We start from the raw sequence: 20865 nt of genomic DNA, 5'->3' as shown, positions 1-20865 counted from the left end.
ATTCCTCAGAGATATGGTTCATATTGACATGATAGCACCAGTTGCTGCAGATTTGTCGGCTGCACATCCCTGATGCAAATCTCCTGTTCCACCACATCCCAAAGGTGCTCTATTGAGTTAAGATCTGGTGACTGTGGAGGCCATTTAAGCACAGTGAACACATTGTCATGTTCAAAAACCAGTTTGAGATGATTCGCGCTTTATAAAGTGGCGTGTTATCCTGCTGGAAGTAGCCACTAGAAGATGGGTACACTGTGGTCATAAAGGGATGGACATGGTCAGACTCAGCAACAATACTCAGGTAGGCTGTGGCGTTTACACGATGCTCAATTGGTACTGTAGCCCATCCGCCTCAAGGTTGGACATGTTGTGCGTTCAGAGATGCTCTTCTGCATACTTTGGTTGTAACGAGTGGTTACTTGAGGTGTTGCCTTTCTGTCAGCTCCAATCACTCTGTCCGTTCATTGGTGAAAATCCCAGTAGATCAGCAGTTACTCAAACCAGCTCGTCTGGCACCAACAACCATGCCAGGTTCAAAGTCACTTAAATCATCTTTCTTCTCCATTCTGATGCTCGGTTTAAAATTGTCTTTTTGTCACATGCCTAAATGAAGAGTTGCTGCCATGTGATTGGCTGATAAGAAATTTGCGTTAACAAGCAGTTGGACAGGTGTACCTAATAAAGTGGCCGGTGTGTGTATATACAGCTTTAGATTGCTTCTCTCTAAACTATTTTAGATTTTCTCTTTTTTTCAAGATCATGGAATTGCTAAATGTTAAGTCCATAGATTTTTGACTTCACAATGCTACAATAATCATATGACACCTCTGTTATTATTCATCCACAGCTTCTGTGTTTTTAAACACTCTGACACCTAAATTCTACGTTGCGCTCACTGGAACCTCCTCGCTCATCTCGGGCCTAATTTTGGTGAGTCTTTTTTGGGTTTAATGAAATGCATGTAAAATAATGACACTAAATAAACAATTGAAAACAATTGGTTAAACCATGGGAAGGAATGCTGAAATGTTTTTTAATAGAAACTATGCAGGCCAGGCTAGCAAATTGTAACAAAAATAAATTAAAAAATAATAAAAAAACAAACAAACCTGTAATAGCAGCTATAGGAACTCCAGTGCTAGTTACTATGTCTTTTTGTTGCCTTTGAAAATGCTGTGTAAACGATTATTAGTATTTTTATTGTTTTTATTTGACTAATTTGTTAAATTCACAGTATAATTAGATATATTACACGAGCTGGATTCACTGGTCAGATAGACTAGACCACAGGTGTCAAACTCAGTTCCAAAAGGGCCGCAGCTCTGCACAGTTTAGTTCCAACCCTAATTAAACACACCTGATCAAACTAATTGAGTCCTTCAGGCTTGTTTGAAACTTACAGGTAAGTGTGTTGGAGCAGGGTTGGAACTAAACTGTGCAGAGCTTCGGCCCTCCAGGAATTGAGTTTGACACCCCTGCACTAGACATTTAGCACACCAAGGACAACTGCTGGTTACAATGGGGTAATGCAAAGAAAGTATTAACTAAAACATGATAAAAAAAGATAAAAAATAGATTTTCCTCATTAACTCTCACTCAAGTGCTTTTAAACATTTAGGAATTTCTTTCTTTTGTTTAACTCAAAACAAGATATTTCGAAGAATGTTAGAAAATATTAGCCATTGACATCCATAATAGGAACAGAAAATACTATAGAAGTCAATGGCTGTTTTCTTCAACAGCCAAAACATGGCTGATAAAAAAAAGCATTTTTCTAGACAAATGTTCTATCATAAGGAATATCGTTATCGTAATACTTAACGACATTGCATATTTTTCCAGTATCGTGCAGCCCTATACGTGCAGGATAAGTAAATGATGACAGAATTTTAATTTCAGATCATTATCGTTTGATGGTGTGGACAAAGATATAGTTTTCATTATATTTATATCATTCTTGGTGTTACCAGCCTATAAATAAGCAGCTTGAGTGTCATTAGTTTAATTTCAGATCATTGAAATTAAAATTCTCTTGATGTCCTGTGCTTCAGATATTTGAGTGGTGGTACTTCAGAAAGTACGGCACGTCGTTCATCGAGCAGGTTTCGGTCAGTCACCTGCGTCCTCTGCTGGGCGGAGTGGAGAACAGCGGCTCTGCTGGACTCTTCTCATCAGTCAATGGAGATGCTGAGCCCAGGAGCAATGTAGCAGGTTTGGAAAAGTTACCACTACATGGTATCATACAAAAGAATTTGAACATCAAGCTGTTCATTTTGCTTATTTATTATTATTATTTGTTTTCCAGAATGTAAAGTGTGGAGGAATCCACTCAATTTATTTAGAGGAGCAGAGTACAGCAGGTGTGTTGTTGGACCATTTTTAAACTCTTTTAACTTAATTTTAATTAATTAAAATTAAAAAAAATTAAATTAAAATTTTAACTCTTGTTAACTTTTTATTATTTTCTTTTAAATATTTAAGAATTTGGAAAAAACAGTTTTCAGTAGTTTGTTTCTCTTAAAGCATTCAAAATGTAAAAATTCTTTACACATTTGAACAATATATTTTAAAATGTTGAATCTAATTAGCAATTTGTCAAAATGTTACCATGTTTTGATCATGATATTACTGCATATGGCTATTTTTATTAATTAAAAACTATTAAACAAAATAATCCACACCTAAAAGTGAAATTTATTTAAATAGATGAGACATTTTGTTAAACATTTCAATAAATTACATCTATAAAAATATGTAATCTTATATTTACCAGTATTAATGAAGGAAATAGGCGAGGCAGTGGCGCAGTAGGTAGTGCTGTCGCCTCACAGCAAGAAGGTTGCTGGGTCACTGGTTCAAACCTCGGCTCAGTTGGTGTTTCTGTGTGGAGTTTGCATGTTCTCCCTGCCTTCGCGTGGGTTTCCTCCGGGTGCTCCGGTTTCCCCCACAATCCAAAGACATGCGATACAGCTGAATTGGGTAGGCTAAATTGTCCATAGTGTATGAGTGTGTGAATGTGTGTGTGGATCTTTCCCAGAGATGGGTTGTGGCTGGAAGGGCATCCGCTGCGTAAAAACTTGCTGGATAAGTTGGCGGTTCATTCCGCTGTGGCGACCCAGGATTAATAAAGGGACTAAGCCGACAAGAAAATGAATGAATGAATAATGAAGGAAATGTAATTCTTTTTTTAATGATCAAAAACAATAAATGTTACTTTGAAGGCTTTAAATAAAAAGAATGTTTTTATCTGCATAAGCTTTCGGTTGCAGATTAAAAAAAGAAAAGAAAAAACATTTTAATGCACAAATGTTTATTTAGTTTGGTGTACATATTCTGTGCATTCCCAGGTCTTAAGTGACCTAGATATGGAGCATGATTTTCTTCATTATTATAAAAAAATAATTTTTAAAACAATCTGATAGGAATAGAGAATCTAAAAATATGACTACATTCTCATAATAATAATAACAATATTATTAACAGAAATAAATAATAATTATGATGATGATAATACCAGTACATAAAAATATATACAGTAAAGTTAGAATCATTAGCCCCCCTGAATTATTAGCCCCCTTTTTATTTTCCCTACAATTTCTGTTGAACGAAGAGAAGATTTTTTTCAACACATTTCTAAACATAATTTCTAAAAACCTTTATTTTATCTTTGCCATGATGACAGTAAATAATATTTTACTAGATATTTTTCAAGACACTTCTATAAAGCTTAATGACATTTAAAGGCTTAACTGGGTTAATTAGGTTAACTAGGCAGGTTAAGGTAATTAGACTAGTTATTGTATAACGATGGTATGTTCTGTAGACTATCAGAAAAAAATAGCTTAAATGGGCTAATAATTTTGACCGTAAAATGTTTTTTTATTTTTTATTTTAAAAGCTGCTTTTATTCTAGCCTAAATAAAACAAACAAGACTTTCTCCAGAAGAAAAAATATTAACAGACATACTGTGAAAATTTCTTTGCTCTGTTAAACGTTATTTGACATATATATATATAAAAAAAGTAAAAAAAAATCAAAGGGGGCTAATAATTCTGACCTTAACTGTATATATTTATATTTTTTGCAATAATTGTTTTTAGAAAGTGTCTTCAGATTTTTTTGATTATTTTATGCAGCACTTCTGTGACAAAATGTACTTTAAATTCATCATTTATGAGTTAGATGTGTTTTCTATGATGATCTTTCCTGTCCAGGTACACTTGGGTGACTGGTAAAGAGCCCCTGACTTACTATGACATGAATTTATCAGCACAAGATCATCAGACCTTCTTCTTGGGAGACACTCAGCAGCTCAGACCAGAGGACTCTGGTTAGTCTTATGCTCTTCTACTTGTAAACAAACACAGATTGACCTGAAGTGAGTCTAATGATGGTAGATGTTTCTCTTGTTTGTCCGGCAGTGATGCAGAAGGCCTGGAGGGAGAGGAACCCGCAGGCACGCATTCGAGCAGCTTATCAGGCCATTGAGCTGAACCGCGAGTGAGTGCCCTAACTTTCTTTGTGTTTCATCAGGGTTATTGAAGTTAAATAAAGGTAAAGTCTGTAAAATGTGTGCTATTAAAAATAAAAATATATCCAGCATTATATCCATGTTTTCCATATATGTATACAGTGCTTAGCATAATTGAATATACCCAATTTTAAAAATTTAATAATATTTTTATTAGTTTCTCAGTGAATATAGGCAATGTATTTTGGAGCATTTAAACTAAACAGATTTATTAAACAGATATATTTATTAAAATAATATTTTAATCACCAAACATATTTAAAAATTGAAAGATACATTTTTGCTTTTCTTGATTATTCCACTTTCTTTTAAATTTGTATTTAATATTTTTTTCTAATATATAAATTTGGGTGTGCTAGTTTTTAGACCATTATCATAAGTTATTTTGTTAGATAAGCTCCAGATTTAGCTTCAGTACTGACTAAACTAATAAACTTGCACAAATATAATGTTATATAGCTTCCTATTAAAATATAAATTAAAAAAATTGTTTTTATTTGATTTGTGAGGGGTGTACTTTTATATATTGAGCACTGTATGTAAATATGGACATTGTATATGTATATGTACACAGTTGAAGTCAGAATTATTAGCCCCCCTTTGAATTTTTTTTTCTTTTTTTAATATTTCCCAAATGATTTTTAACAGAGCAAGGAAATTTTCACGGTACGTCTGATAATTTTTCTGGAGAAAGTCTTATTTGTTTTATTTCAGCTAGAATAAAAGCGGTTTTTAATTTTTCATAAACCATTTTAAGGTCAAAACTATTAGCCCCTTTAAGCTATATATTTTTTCGATACAGAACAAACCATTGTTAACCTAATTAACCTAGTTGAGCCTTTAAATGTCACTTTAAGCTCTATAGAAGTTTCTTGAAAAATATCTAGCAAAATATTATTTACTGTCATCATGGCAAAGCTAAAATAAATCAGTTATTAGAAATAAGTTATTAAAACTATTATGTTTAGAAATGTATTAAACTCATAATTCACTCACACACACACACACACACACACACACACACACACACACACACACACACACACACACACACACACATATATATAATGGAAAACATGGATATGATGCTGGATATATTTTTTTATTTTAAATCAATTTTAAATAATTAAAAATGATTTAGTCAAAATTATTAGCCCTCCTGTGAATTTGTTTTTCAATTTTTTTTTAATAATATGCCTTTAATAATAATTATATTCCTATAATACTTTTTTTTTTTCTGGAGAGTACATATCTTTATATTAATTTGATAAGTTGTTATAAAAGAAAATACAAGTTTATATATAGACATAACAAAAAATAATAATTACACAACAATACATGCACAATGTATTTGCACCGTTTTGTGTGGGGTTTTTTTTTATTTGATTTTATCCATCAGTAATTTTATTGTATCCATCAGCAATAAATGAATATTAAGTTACAATTAGCATAAAATAATGTAATATATTTGGTTATAAAACTATTAAATTATACATTTTAATGCTAAATAATGCTAAATAGAAAAGCTTCTAATCCTAAAACTTATATTTAAAAACTTAATGGTTTCATCATTTAATAATAATGTAATTTTAATCAAATGTCAAAATTGATATTATTTTATTGCATTGCACATTATTGACTATAGCTTAAAAAATAATAACTTGATTTTTTGTGTCAGTGCAATTCTAATATGAACATAATATAAACATGTTTTCTATTTCTCCATGGCAGATGTGCTGCAGCTTATGTGCTTCTGGCTGAGGAGGAAGCCACAACCATCACAGAAGCAGAGCGACTCTTCAAACAAGCTCTCAAAAGTGGTATGAAGCGTTCGCACTATCACACATTCACACCCCGCTTACAGTAACTCACACTGTTTTTGCTGTTGCTTTTGCTGTTGCTTTTACAGCTGGCAAAGACACCAATCTTGTGGTTTACATCAAGCGCAGACTGGCCATGTGTGCTAGAAAACTGGGCCGCATCAAGGAAGCTGTAAAGATGATGAGAGATGTGAGTAAAACATATGACACAGATAACATTCAGATCTTGTGGCTGTATAAAGTGTATAATCATCATTCCAGTGCATAGTAAGTTCTTTACTGTAAACTATTTATTTTTATTTTTTGACCTAAGGGATGAGTCAGAATGATTCAGCGTCACTTTAATTTATTGCTGATATTATTGCGCTTAAAATTTTCTGTGTTCAGTTTTTTGAATAAATGTTAAGGCTCAGTACACACAGTACCATACATGTTGTTACTCCCTATTTGCAGAAAATCTTCAGGGAAGGTTACTATTTATAAATGTCATTAATAATTAAAATACATTTTTAAATCAGCTCTTTAAATAAACTTAAGTTGAAAGGGAAACTTTACATTCGAACTGTATATATATCTTATAGCTTATTTGACATTTTATTCATATATGCCTGAAAATATACACACAAATAGCATTTGACTAGAAATGTGTTTAATTTGACTTTACTTTTGCTTTATTTAGTGTTATTTTATTTTATGCCATTTAAAAATAATATTTATTTTATTTTGCCAGTTTTTTATATTATTGTACACCATTTTGCATTTGATTGCCATTATTTTTGGTTAGTTTATACGATCTTTAACTATTATCAATTTAGTTTATCATATGTTTATTTATTAATTAGAATTATTTAAATGTAAATTTTATTTATCAATGAAATCCCACCACCCCCCGCCCTCGGACCTACACTACCCAACCTCCTCCAAGCTGGGATCAAATGGACAACTGTCCAAATGGGAGTCGGTTGCTCTAACATAGAGGCTAAAGACTATGGCCTCTAGTGTCTGTCGCTAGAGCATCTTTAAAGGTCAGAGGAGTGAAGTTTACTCGCATAGCACTTCACTAGCTGGCCTACACTCACCCCCTAAACCTCACTTTCATCGCGAATGAGCCCCCATGTGTAACCCATCGGTCCTACTGCACCCAACCCAGTCTGGCGTTTCCAGCATTTCTTTGTATGAGAGTAAGTTGCTCTAACAAGGAGGCTAAACACCATTGTCTCTAGCGTCTGTCACGAGAGCACCTTTAGAGGTCAGAGAAGTTAAATTTACCGGCACAGCACTTCACTAGCTGGTTTCCGTTACTCTCACCCGCCTAAACCTCACTTCCGTTTCAGACGAGCCCCCATGTGTAACCCACCGGTCCTGCTGCACCCAACCCAGTCTGAGCTGGGATTGAACTGGCTATACTTTGTATGAAGCAGGTCGCACACCAGAAGCGCCGCTCGGCGCCGCGACACGGCGCGTACATGACAGTTTAAGGTATCACACACCAGACGCGCACATTCGAATGTTATTTAACATGAAACTAATCAGATGGCGCTCTGTGGCGCGGCTGAAAAATGAACTGCGTCCTGAGCCGTCGCCGGGCGCCGCCGACAGCCGCCGACTTGCGGCGCCGGTGTGTGTATCCTGATAGAAACCTATGTTTAGAATTCTAAAATACATGGCGCTGCGTGGCGCTGCGTGGCGCGGCGCCGAGCGGCGCTTCTGGTGTGCGACCTGCTTGAGAGTGAGTTGCTCTAACAGGGAGGCTAAAGACCATGACCTCTAGCATCTGTCATGAGAGCACCTTTAGAGGTCAGAGGACTGAAGTTTACCTGCAAAGCACTTCACTAGCTGCCCTCCGTTACACTCAGCCCCCTAAACCTCACTTCTATCCTGAACGAGCCCCCATGTCTAACCCACCGGTCCCACTGCACCCAAACCAGCAATTCTTTGTATTGAAGTCATTGCTCCAACAAGGAGGCTAAAGACCATGGCCTCTATACTCTTCGCTAGCTGGCCTCCATTACATATATAAAAGGTAAACAAAATAAAACATAATTAAAATAAAAAAATAAACATAATAAAATGAATAGCTCTTTTATTTTTAGGCCATTTTGCAGTTTACTGTACATATTTTTGGTTTATTTATTATATGCAGCTCTATATTATATTGTATTTTATCTGTTAATTTATGTTTTGCCATTTGTAATTTATTTAGTTCATTTATTTATTTCTTCAATTTAGTTTTGGCATGTTTTATATTTAGGTCATTTTTATTTAATATATTTGTTCATAATATTATTTATTATATAACATTCTGATGTGTTGAATTTCTGTTTCCTTGTACAGTTAATGAAAGAATTCCCTTTACTGGGAATGTTAAATATTCACGAAAACCTTCTAGAAGCGTTATTAGAGCTTCAGGCCTACGCTGATGTACAAGCAGTCCTTGCAAAATATGACGGTGAGCGGATTTAGCTGTCATTTTACTGTACATTTCACACAACATCAGGAAGAGCTAATACTGTGTACCTACTAAGTTCTTTTATTATCTACTCGATTTTTGTCCCCCTTTAGACATCAGCTTGCCAAAATCAGCTACTATATGCTACACATCTGCCTTACTAAAAGCCAGAGCGGTGTCAGATAAGTAAGTGTTTCACATGCGGGAAAACATGCAAGGATTTATTTTCCTCATGTTTAATATGGTAGCATGTTATGTGTTGTTTATGGATGATAGTTTCGGTATGATTTTCTTATGACAGGTTTTCACCCGAGGCAGCATCTAGACGAGGTCTCAGCACAGCAGAGATGAATGCAGTCGAGGCCATTCACAGAGCAGTGGAGTTCAACCCACACGTACCAAAGGTCTGTTACATGCTTTTATAGCACTCGCAATTTACCTCCTGCCTAACATGCCAATCGCTGGTAAATAACATTTACAAAAAAATTGCATGATCTTCTGAGTTTCGGTCCTTTCTTTATTTATCGCAAACAATGCTGGATGACACCCACAGCAACATATGCGTTAAATCATGTCTGTGGTTGTTAAAATAGGGATGCACAAGAAAAGGGCCAGAATGGTTTTGAAGAGTTGAAGTCATTGATCAAAATAGTAAAGTTTTATTAGTTTTCAGGTGGTGCCTTTCGACTATCAATTTCATCTACACAACAGTGCTTAAGCAGTTCTATTACCGTGAAAAATATTGGGGACATTTTTAAAGCTGTTTTTGAGTCGTTAAGAAGACCGTGTTTATTTGAATATTTCAATTTTATATAGCAATGTTCTATTATAATTTTATTAAAAGTGTCATTTATTTCTGTGATAGCAAAATAGAATTTTTTAAAGTATTGTTAAGGCCTGTTCACACCAAGCACAATTCGATAAAGATAAAGTTCTAAAAATCGTTCACTGTGTTAAAGAGTAGCATAGTTTACACCATAACTACAACAATAAAGATACAGAAGAACGATATCATTGTAATCACTTTCAGAGTGATTTTATTCCCAGTTGATGAACAATAAAACACTGACAGCCTGTCAGAATCCATTGAAAATCAAAGGGCTTGCAAAATTAAGGTCTGTCCACATGAACGCCGCTATTTTCAAAACCGGAATTTTTATTTTATTTTATTTATTTATTTTTTTGTTGCTGTTTGTCCACACATAAACACAGTATTATGTGACTGAAACGGCAACTTTCTGATAACTCCAACTAGGGTGAAGATTTTTCAAAACTTCGGGTACAGTGGTGGTCAACTGCAGTTTTAGCTACATGACGTGAGCGTACGTGCGGTTTTCACCTTTCTGATTGGCCAAAATGGCTGGGTTTACACTTGGGTCCGCTTGCCCACCCGGAATAGTTAAAGCCCTCCCAGAAGTGAAGATGGGGGCGTGGGAAGGGGGGTGGCATCACGTGGGCCACCTCCCCTGCCCTGCCGTGCCCTGCGGGTTCGTCCGCTACACCACCGGTTCACACCAAACGTGAAAGACATGAATGAGGCAAAATCTGCACATTCATGGCAAATGAATTGCGTATTCTGCATTGTTAAACTGTGGGACGGCAATCCGCCTCTGTACTCATGTTTGCATTGACTTGAATGCAATTTACTCTTGAAATATACCTAATTCCATCTTTGATTTGAACCAAGTATAAAAGTGTCATTATCGCCACCTGTTGGTTTGGTATGCCAATAACATGCATCACAGTGAGTTTTTGCATTTTCATGTGGACAGATTTCTTAAAAACAAAAGCGGGTAAGCAGTTTATAAACATATCTATGTACGTGTGGACATGGCTTTAAAGATACAGACAACACTGTCGAGAAGCTCACTGCTTGATATTAAGCCCTCTTTTAAAAGATTATTCAATGGCAATGACTCTCGTGGAAAGAATTGGTTAATACCATGGGAATTCATAAAAAGCACTTTCATAATGGAAGATGTGAAAGTAATGCAGGCAAATGTACAGTCACAAGCTCAATATATGTTCAGATGCGGTAGTAAAGACACCTGCTGGTTAAAGGGATTATGCCGAATTAAAAGCATAATATAAAAACAAGTACATTGTTTATCTGTGAGCACACAAATATATTGTGTGTTTTTTATATTTATCGTTATCATGCTTGGTGTGAATGAGTCTTTACTTATAATGCAATTTGTTAAAATTATGATACTTTTTCAAAATGTAGTTGATCTTTGAAATCAAAATATATGTAACAAAATAAAATAAATGTTTTTGCTGTCACTTTTGATCAGTTTAATAATACATTTTTTTTTTTTAAATATTGTTGGAGAGCTGATAGTCTAGTGATCAGTGCACGGACATGTAGCGAAACTTGCGGGTAACCCGAGTTTGAGTCACAACATGCAGACATTTACAATCCCACTCTCTTACTTTCTCTCTTTCTAACTTCACTCCCTGTCAGCTGCTGTCCTCTCATAATAAAACCAAAATGCCAAAAAAAAATAATAATCCAAATTAATAATTAATAATTTGTTAATCCAAATTTCTAACAGCAATTAATTTAAATTTCCTAATAAATGTTAAAAAAACAGATTCAAATGATCACTTGATAATTCATTTAGCAGATATTTATTTTTTATATTGCAGATATTTATTTAGTGCTCTGGTTTCACCCACAAGTCCAAAAACGTGGTACAGGTGAATGGGGTAAGGCTGAATTGTCCGTAGTGTATGTGTGTGAATGAGAGTGTATGTGTGTTTCCCAGTGATAGATTGCAGCTGGAAGGGCATCCGCTTATAAGTTGACGTTTAATTCTGCTGTGGTGACCCCGGATTAATAAAGGGAATAAGCCAAAAAGAAAATGAATGGTTGAATAAATGAAGTATCTGGGTCTGCTTTATTCTACTGTTATTCATGAGTGCAGATGTATTGTCATGACCAGGAGGTGATGCTGTTGTAGTATTTACTGTAAAGCACACTGTCATCCTCTGCACTAAAAACAAACTTTACCTTCACGTCAGAAGCTCCTTATTCACAGTTCTACCCTGAACCAGGTATCAAGTGGGCTTGTGGAGCTAAGTCTGCCAAATAAAAGAATAGCTCTTCCAAAAAAGAAACTTCTGTCATCATTTTCTCACCAACAACATCAGTTTCCTTCTTCTGCTAAACACAAAAGAAGCTATTTTAAAGATTGTTGATTGCCAAACAGAGTAGAAAAACAAGTGAAGTCAGTGCTTATCACAGAGTGTTTGCTTACCAAAATTAAGCTTAAATAGTTTTTTTCATTGCCGTCAGCAGAAGAAACTCCAAAGTACATGATAAGCAAATACTGACTTGGGTGAACTATCTCTTTAAGCCATGTTTATGTTTATGGTAAAAATTACATCACCTTTGATTTTCTTTTTGATCTTGAAAATTGTTTTGACCCACATCGTCTATGTCTTGCTTTGTACCTAGCTCTGACTCGCCCTTTTCAAAAACACTTGGTCAGACTTCAAAGAGAGCAACCTCTTCACACCCAAACACACCTTCGCAGATGAGGGGGTATTTACACATACGCGTGTTTCCAGACATGCTGCATCAGACTACAAAGTGTGCACCTGTTTGACATGTGCAGCAAATATAAACACACACTCATACACCTGGTCTTTCATATGCCAAATCTGCCCCTGCGGGAAGAAGGACACTACATGAAGAGCTAGAATGGTGTTGCGTTGAATGTCACTGTACAGTATGGCGACCACTTCTGATAGAGCCCATAATATACAGTTCAATACAAAATTATTATTATTATATATAGTTATTGTTTTTTTTATATATATCTACAAGGGCTGTTTAAGAGAAAAATATTTTTTTACAGCACAATATATTTAATAAATAATTTCATTCATTCATTCATTCATTCATTCATTCATTCATTCATTCATTCATTCATTCATGCAAACTCCACACAGACTCCAACTGACCCAGCCGAGGCTCGAACCAGCGACACTCTTGCTGTGAGGCGATTATGCTACCCACTGCGCCACCATGTTGCCCATAAATAATTTCAAATAGCTAATTTATTTTGTCTTTGTCGTGATGACACAGTACATAATATTTGACTAGTTATATAAGATACTAGCATTCAGCTTAAAAGTGCAATTTAAAGGCTTGCCTAGATTATGTCAGTGGTTAAATAGGCAAGTCATTGGAAAACTGGTCAAATATTTTTTCATTCATTCATTTTCTTTTGGCTTAGTCCCTGATTTATGAGGGGTCACCACAGTGAAATGAACCACCTAAAATAAATATTTATTCATTATTATTATTCATTATATGATGGTGCGAAATATCAGCTTGATCTCACGATCTTAGTTTTGTCAGTTTAGTGGTTGATTTGTTAGAATTCGTACAAGTTCAGTCATATGAAATTGTACAATTTTAAAAAGTAGGCATGTCACCCAACCCCACCCCTTAACCCAACTGTCATTGGGTGATGAGCAAAAATTATACTAAATTATACTAATTAGATCATGCAAATTCATACGAATTAGCCATTAAATCAAAAAGTGACAAATTGCTGTGATATAGCCTTGGAAATATAGCTGTTTCAGAAGGTAAAATTTATGATTCATTTGATTAATTAACCGGTGAATCCAATATATTTGTTGATGCCATGATACCTTTTTTTTGGTCAGAATTATTTGTTCAAAATAAAGTGCGACCAATATGCATTAACTTGATTTAGAAATGTTCTTTTACTATTACTTATGATCAATCTACCGCATCCTTCCTGAATAAAATAATTCAATTGTCAAAAAACAAACCAATCTAACATCAATACTTTTGAATAGTGCTGCTTTTCTCTATTTCAGTGGGCAACAGTGGCTGTCAAAGCGTCATTCATTCATTCATTTTCCTTTGGCTTAGTCTCTGATTTATCAGAGGTTGCCACAGCGGAATGATTTTCCATCTTATCAACGGATGCCCTTCCAGCTGCAACCCAGTACTGGGAAACACCTATACACTCTCACATGCACACTCATTCACTACAGCCAATTTAGTTCATCCAATTCACCCATAGCCCATGTATTTGGACTGTTGCGGAAACCAGAGTACCCGGAGAAAAACCCACATGAACATGGGGAGAACATGCCAACTCCACATTGTAATGCCTACTGGCTCAACCAGGACTTGAACCAGCGACCTTCTTGCTGTGAGGTGACAATGCTAACCACTAATCTACCGTGTCACCCAATCTAAACATCATTTATAAACAATAAAATCATGTATTTTTCAGGTACATGCTTTAATTGATTGGTAAATGCAATAATTTGTATCTGAAGTGACCTCAACGTTTATTGAAAAAGCCCATAAATATGCATAATACAGTGCATGATGTCATCCGTCACCTGAACCTCCTCTCCTCGTCTCAATCAAACACCCTCTTTGGTGATGTCATGGCTCTGGGTCCGGACAGTCATGTGAAAAGAGATACGGCTCAGACTGAGACAGAGGCTTATAGGAGTTCAGCAGGGGCTTAGGGGGAACCTCCACATAAAAGAGACCCATCACTGACACTTGATCCGCCATAAAAGAGCTGATCGTGTTTGTGTGCGAGCATTGCGTAGGACAGCTGCCTGTCGAATGTCAGCATGATCATAAAGCTAAATTACCCATGTCTACGACGCACGTGTTTGTGTGCATTCTGGCTTAAACACAGTGGTGATTCTTACAGATCGGTATGTTGGGGTGTTTGATTTAGGTGTTCATTTAGAAGGTGCACTTGTAGTGGGAATCAGTCGAATAGCTGTAATATACCTTAATAATCACAGCTAGGGGTATTTGGGAAGGTTATGCTGTATATAATACCATTTAATCCTCCTGGATTGCCCTCTACAACATTCACCCCAGGGTTTGAGTCGGGCACACGCACACACTATATGTGAAAGCCTGGGACACATTTCATCCCAATATCAAGGGGGAAAGCAAAATTTAGACTTTTGATTGTGTTCTTTTTAAGTGGTTGGTTTGATGTCCTTTTTTAATATCTTTGACATGATCTTTTTTCCCCTGCATATTTCCATATTATCTGTTCTATGCATTTTATATAAGGAGGGGCTCTATTTTAATGTACCTAATGTTACATTTTAACGGTTTAAATAAAATTACTATGTAGATTTATGGCTTTTAATTTCTTTTCAGTAATGAAAACAGATAACTGATGTTTACTGCACATTTGATAATGTTTTACTGTACATACATTTATAGCAATTTTAAACGTACATGCACAAAATTAAATCAATTGATCGAATTAAATAAAAAATGCACATCTATCAATCCATCCATCCATCCAACTATTAGTCTATCCATTTATCTGTTGTCAATCCATCCATCCATGTTTCATCTTTCCATTCATCCGTTCGTCCATCCATCTATACGTCTGTCTGTTCGTTCGTCCGTCTGTCCATCCATCTATTCATTCATCCATCCTTGTATCTCTTTCCATTCACCCATCCAACCATCCATTCATTCATCCATCCATCCATCCATCCCACTGTTCCATCCATCCACTCATCCCACTGTTCCATCCATCCCATTCTTCCTTCCTTCCTTCCTTCCTTCCTTCTATCCTTCTTTCTATTCATTCATCCACACATCCCACTCTTCCATCCATCCATACATCCCACTCTTCCATTTATCAATCTATCCATCCCACTCTTCCATCCATCTTTCCACCCCTCATTCCATCCTTCCTTTCTTCCATCCCTCCATCCATCCATTTATCCATCCATCCATCCATCCTACTCTTCCATGCATACCCCCTCCCATTGTTTTTCCTTCCATCCATCCACACATCCCACTCTTCCTTCCATCCATCCTTCCACCCCTCCTTCCATCTATCCACAAATCCCAATCTTCTATTCCACCATCCGTCCATCCCACTCTTCTATTTATCCCTCCATCCCACCCTTCCTTCCTTCCTTTCATCCTTCTATCCATCCATTCAACCATCCCACTGTTCCCCCATTCATCCATCCTTCCTTCCTTCCTTCCATCCAAGAACACTTCTTTTCTTACTTCCATCCTTCCTTCTTCTCTTCCTTCCATCCTTCCTTCCTTCTTTTCTTCCTTCCATCCTTCCTTCATTCCTACTTTTTCGTCCTTCCATCCTTCCTTCATTCCTTCTTTTTCGTCCTTACATCCTTCCTTTATTTCTTTCTTCCTTCCTTCTTTTCTTCCCTTCATCTTCCTTCCATCATTCCTTCATTCCTACTTTTTCGTCCTTACATCCTTCCTTTATTTCTTTCTTCCTTCCTTCTTTTCTTCCATTCATCTTCCTTCCTTTCTTCCATCTTTACTTCATTCTTTTCTTCCTTCCTTTTTTCCTTCCTTCTTTTTCTTCCTTCCCTCCTTTAGATAGGTTGGTTGATGAATGGATGGATTGCCACCATGAATATTGTTGTATTAAAGAAAAGAGGCTTTATCTGTGATAAAATGTGTGCATACATCTCTTTCATTTGAATAAGTTCTAATATATTTTTGTAGTTGTTGGTTTCACTAATGAGTGTTTTTGCTTTATGGTAATCAGAAATTAAGTTAGAGGTATTTACTCGTCCCCCAAAAATATAATTTTATATTCTTTCATGTTTAAAAATGTAGACAAATGTGGCGTATAAAAGTGTTTTTTTTCTGTCATTACAGTATTTATTAGAGATGAAGAGTCTGATTTTACCACCCGAGCATATTTTGAAGAGGGGAGACAGTGAGGCAGTGGCATATGCCTTCTTTCACCTGCAGCACTGGAAGCGGGCAGAGGGGGCGCTCAACCTGCTGCACTGCACCTGGGAGGGCAGTACGTACACAGCATAAACTTTTTACACACCATTACATTCATGCATTGCAGACAATTACCATTCTCACTTGCAAAAAAACAACAACAATTTACCGGTTACAGAATTTTTATCATGAATTTTTTATAAATTATATTTTGTTGTTAGCTGAAAATGATCTCATTCAACACATTTTGGCTCTTGTAGCTTTCCGGATTATTCCCTACCCACTGGAAAAGGGTCATCTCTTCTATCCTTACCCAGGATGCACAGAGACCGCAGACAGAGAACTTCTGCCTTGTAAGTAAACACTGTATACACAGTTTAAGTCAGAAGTATATAATAGTGTCTGGATGCAGCCTTTATAATGCAAGCTGAGATTGCATCGCTCAGAGATGCAATGTCAAACACAATGCACTCAATGGAGCTAGTGACGTCACTGTGAGGGCTAGGGTTAGGGGTGGGGTAAGCGGAGCACATTAAAAAGCATTGGATGCAGCTCAGATTGCATCTGCACCAAGTCTGCAGCCAGACCCCTCTCGAATTATTAGCCCTTCTGTGAATTTTTTTAATTCTTTTTTTCAATATTTCCCAAATAATGTTTAACAGAACAAGAAATTTTTCACAGCATGTCTGAAAATATTTTTTTCTTCTGGAGAAAGTCTTTTATATTGTTATATTTTGAATAGAATAAAAGCAGTTTTTTTTTTTAAATCCATTTTAAGGTCAAAATTATTTTCCCCTTTAAGCTATTTATTTTTGATAGTCTACAGAACAAACCATCGTTATACAATAACTTGCCTAATAACCCTAACTTGCCTAGTTAATATATACAGTTGAAGTCAAATATATCAGCACTACTGCAATTTCTTTCTTCAAATATTTCCAAAATGATGTTTAATAGAGCAAGTATTTTTTCACAGTATTTCCTATAATATTTTTTCTTCTGGAGAAAGTCTTATTTGTTTTATTTCAGCTAGAATAAAAGCAGTTTTTTATTTTTTAAACCATTTTAAGGTCAATATTTTATAGCCCCTTTAGGCATTTTTTTTAGTTGTCTACAGAACGGTTATACAATGATTTGCCTAATTACCCTAACCTCCCTAATTAACCTAGTTAAGACTTTAAATGTCACTTGCTGTATAGAAGTGTCTTGAAAAATATCTAGTATAATATTATTTACTGCCATCATGGCAAAGATAAAATAAATCTGTTAGTAGGAATGAGTTATTAAAACTATTATGTTTAGAAATGTGTTTAAAAAAAAATCGCTCTGTTATGACTTCAGTTGTACTAAAGATGCCCACAATAAATTGATTATTTGTCGATAATCCTTTAAACAAAGAAAAAAAGATAATTAAAGAAAATTACTATAATTGGAAAAACAGATCTGGGAATTTGTTTGAGATTGCGTTACATTTGGTTGCGACACATCTATTGTGGACAACATTATTAGATCTTTGAAAATTTAAAATGGATTAGCATATGATCTTAATGGTACTCAATTGGTACCTAATTGGTGATCTAGCTCATGAAAATGTAATATACACAGGGTGTCCACAGGGACTTGAAATAGTCTTAAAATGTCTTAAATTTCAAAAACTATTTTTTAGGCCTTAAAAAGTTTTAAATTCACCGAAATTTTGTCTTGTAGGTCTTCGATAATTGTAAACAGGTCTTTTCCTGTCTCCATGTAAAACTACCCAATCGGCCAACACACATCCAACCACCAACAATCCATTTCAATAGAACTTTTAACAAAACTCTATTTACCAATATGGTTTAAATATTGTCCTCTGTGTATTTATAGTGCATATATAGTCAGGAATCTGACTTGGACAGACTGTTGTGCATAGATTTAGTTTGTTAAAGTTTTTAAAGATTTTTTCAAGATAAGTTATGTGAAAAAATGTGTTAAAATATGTGGCCTTGAAATAACTGATTATAATACAATATTAAAAAAAGTCCTGTATAAGTCTGAAATGTCATTCATAAGGTCTGAAATTGGTTTTAAAAAGTCTTAAATAAGACTTTGTGAAACCTGCAGAAACCCTGATACAGTTGATTAAATTTTGTTTGTGCTACATAAAGGTGAAAAAAATGGGCGAATAGCTAAATGGCTTTAGCTTTAATCATAATCATGAGTAAACCCTGGACTTTTTTTTCATGTTCCAGTTTTTCTATAATAGGTTAAGCACATTTGGTAGAAAACATCTTGTACAGTAATAACAACTACTTGCTAACATGAACACACACATGCATCAGTTGCCAAAGTGTAAATATGAGAAAGTGCTATTGACACACCAAATTGTAAGCATAACATTTTGTTCTCTCAAGTTATCAATCGCTATTTCTTTTACAATCTCACTGGCCTTTAATTTACAAGTAAAAACTTTGTCTCTTTTTGTGGAGGATGTTTCTGTTTTGAGTATCAGTTGCATGTCTTGCATTGTAACATTGTGATTGCTGATTAATTATTTGATTAATTGATTAAGTAAATGATGATTGATTGTGAAAATTGAAAATGTGGAAATGAACATCCCCAGTATACAGTGGGGGAAATAGGTGCCGTTGACTTGAAATTTTCTCCGGATGTAGATAACAACCAAATAATTCCATATATGCAAAGAAAACAAAACTAATTAGTTTGCAAATTAAGTCGTGTGTAATAAAATAAAACGACAAAGGGGAAAAGTATTGAACACATGAAGAAAGGGAGGTGTAAAAAGGCAGTGAAAGCCCAGACAGCTGCTGAAATCTCTCAGTAGTTCCTCAGCTACTCTCTGCCCTTCATCATTGTAAATGAATATTAGCTGCTTGAGTCCAACATCTACATTATCAGGATGATATCAATAAAACAAGGGTGGACATTTCAGTAAGACAATGATCCAAAACACAGCCAATGAAAGTCTTAAATGCTTTCAGAGAAAGAAAATCAAGCTGTAGAATGGCCCAGCCAATCACCTGACTAGAATTCGACATAAAATACAAATTAAAGATCAGATTTTATAGACGAGACCCACAGAACCTGTGAAAAACTCACACCTGAGCAATGCATGTGACTTCATTCTCCATATGAGAGGCATCTTTAAGCTTCCATAATCAAAAAATCCTTTTATATAAAGTATTAAATACATTTCAGTAGTTCAGTGTTTTCTTCTTGTGTCATTACACACATCAATTTTTTCAGAATTTTTTTAGTTTGTTTTGGTATTTTTATGTTTGTATTGTTTGGGTTTTTACCACAATCTGGTTCAGCTCCATGTCAACAGCTCCTCTTAAAATATTACTCACAGGAAAAAAGCTTGACATGTTCAATACTTATTTCCCTCACTGTATATGCATTGGTATATAGAAATATGAAGTGTTAACTTAAGCATATATTGTTTAAAAAATGTACAAAATTACTTATAGACATATTTTAAGTATATAAAACTCTCTTTTATTTGTCATCCAGCATTTCACGAGGTGTCAGTCTACCCGAAGAAGGAGCTTCCATTCTTTATCCTCTTCACAGCGGGCCTGTGCTCCTTCTGTGCCATGTTGGCCATGCTCACACACCAGTTTCCAGAGCTCATGGGCGTCTTCGTCAAAGCCGTAAGTATCTGCATGCCTCACCAAACCCAAAAATCTGTTTTTTTTTTTTGTCCTCCTTAGCCCTTACTATTTACATATTTTTTGTTTAGAAGAGAAAGTACACAATTACTAAGCTTCCAAGATAAACATTTCACTGTGTTGCAAAAGAAGAATAAAGTTTCTGTAACAGCTCTCCAGACGGTACAAACCACAACCCCTTATTAGACCAATAACTGTCTGTGATGTTCTAGTAAAGGAACAAAATAAGCTGTGTTTTCCATTTTAACACCTCTGCTATCCCACATCATTATTTTGATTTATTTATAATTAGTGTAGCACTTTGATTATTGTTTGTTTTACATGTAAATTAAATGTTCCACTTAATTATGTACATAAAAGACTAAATTAATATTATTATGTTTTATGTTTTTTTCAAGTGATGTTTACCAGAGCAAGGATATTTTTCCACAGTATTTTATATAATATTTCTCTTATGGAGGAAGTCGAAGTAATTTAGTTCGACTGGAATAAACCAAAATAATTTTTTTTTAAATTAAAGGGTTGTTATTATTATTTTAACTAGCCCAATTTACCTAATTGAACTACTTATGCCTTGCGCTTTAAGCTGAATACTAGTATCCTGCAAAAAAACTAGTAATGTATTATGCCA

General features: G+C 35.2%; 1 protein-coding gene across 2 annotated transcripts in view; it reads left to right on the top strand.

Annotated features, from left to right (window-relative positions):
- st7l (suppression of tumorigenicity 7 like) overlaps window positions 1-20865 on the top strand; it is a 30876-nt gene that overhangs the window by 6193 nt on the left and 3818 nt on the right. For both annotated transcript variants that reach the window (XM_073953025.1, NM_001111156.1), the window contains exons 2-14: window positions 848-930; window positions 2052-2211; window positions 2306-2360; window positions 4216-4331; window positions 4423-4501; window positions 6264-6352; window positions 6442-6542; window positions 8687-8801; window positions 8915-8987; window positions 9103-9205; window positions 16492-16642; window positions 16827-16919; window positions 20077-20216. In XM_073953025.1, the coding sequence (XP_073809126.1) occupies window positions 848-930; window positions 2052-2211; window positions 2306-2360; window positions 4216-4331; window positions 4423-4501; window positions 6264-6352; window positions 6442-6542; window positions 8687-8801; window positions 8915-8987; window positions 9103-9205; window positions 16492-16642; window positions 16827-16919; window positions 20077-20216 (1358 nt within the window). The remainder of the gene's footprint in view (window positions 1-847; window positions 931-2051; window positions 2212-2305; window positions 2361-4215; window positions 4332-4422; window positions 4502-6263; window positions 6353-6441; window positions 6543-8686; window positions 8802-8914; window positions 8988-9102; window positions 9206-16491; window positions 16643-16826; window positions 16920-20076; window positions 20217-20865) is intronic.

Source organism: Danio rerio, chromosome 6 (assembly GCF_049306965.1).
Source record: "Danio rerio strain Tuebingen ecotype United States chromosome 6, GRCz12tu, whole genome shotgun sequence".
Classification (NCBI taxonomy): domain Eukaryota; kingdom Metazoa; phylum Chordata; class Actinopteri; order Cypriniformes; family Danionidae; genus Danio; species Danio rerio.
Note: the sequence above shows the minus strand (reverse complement) of the source record. Positions and strands in the feature narration are given on the sequence as shown.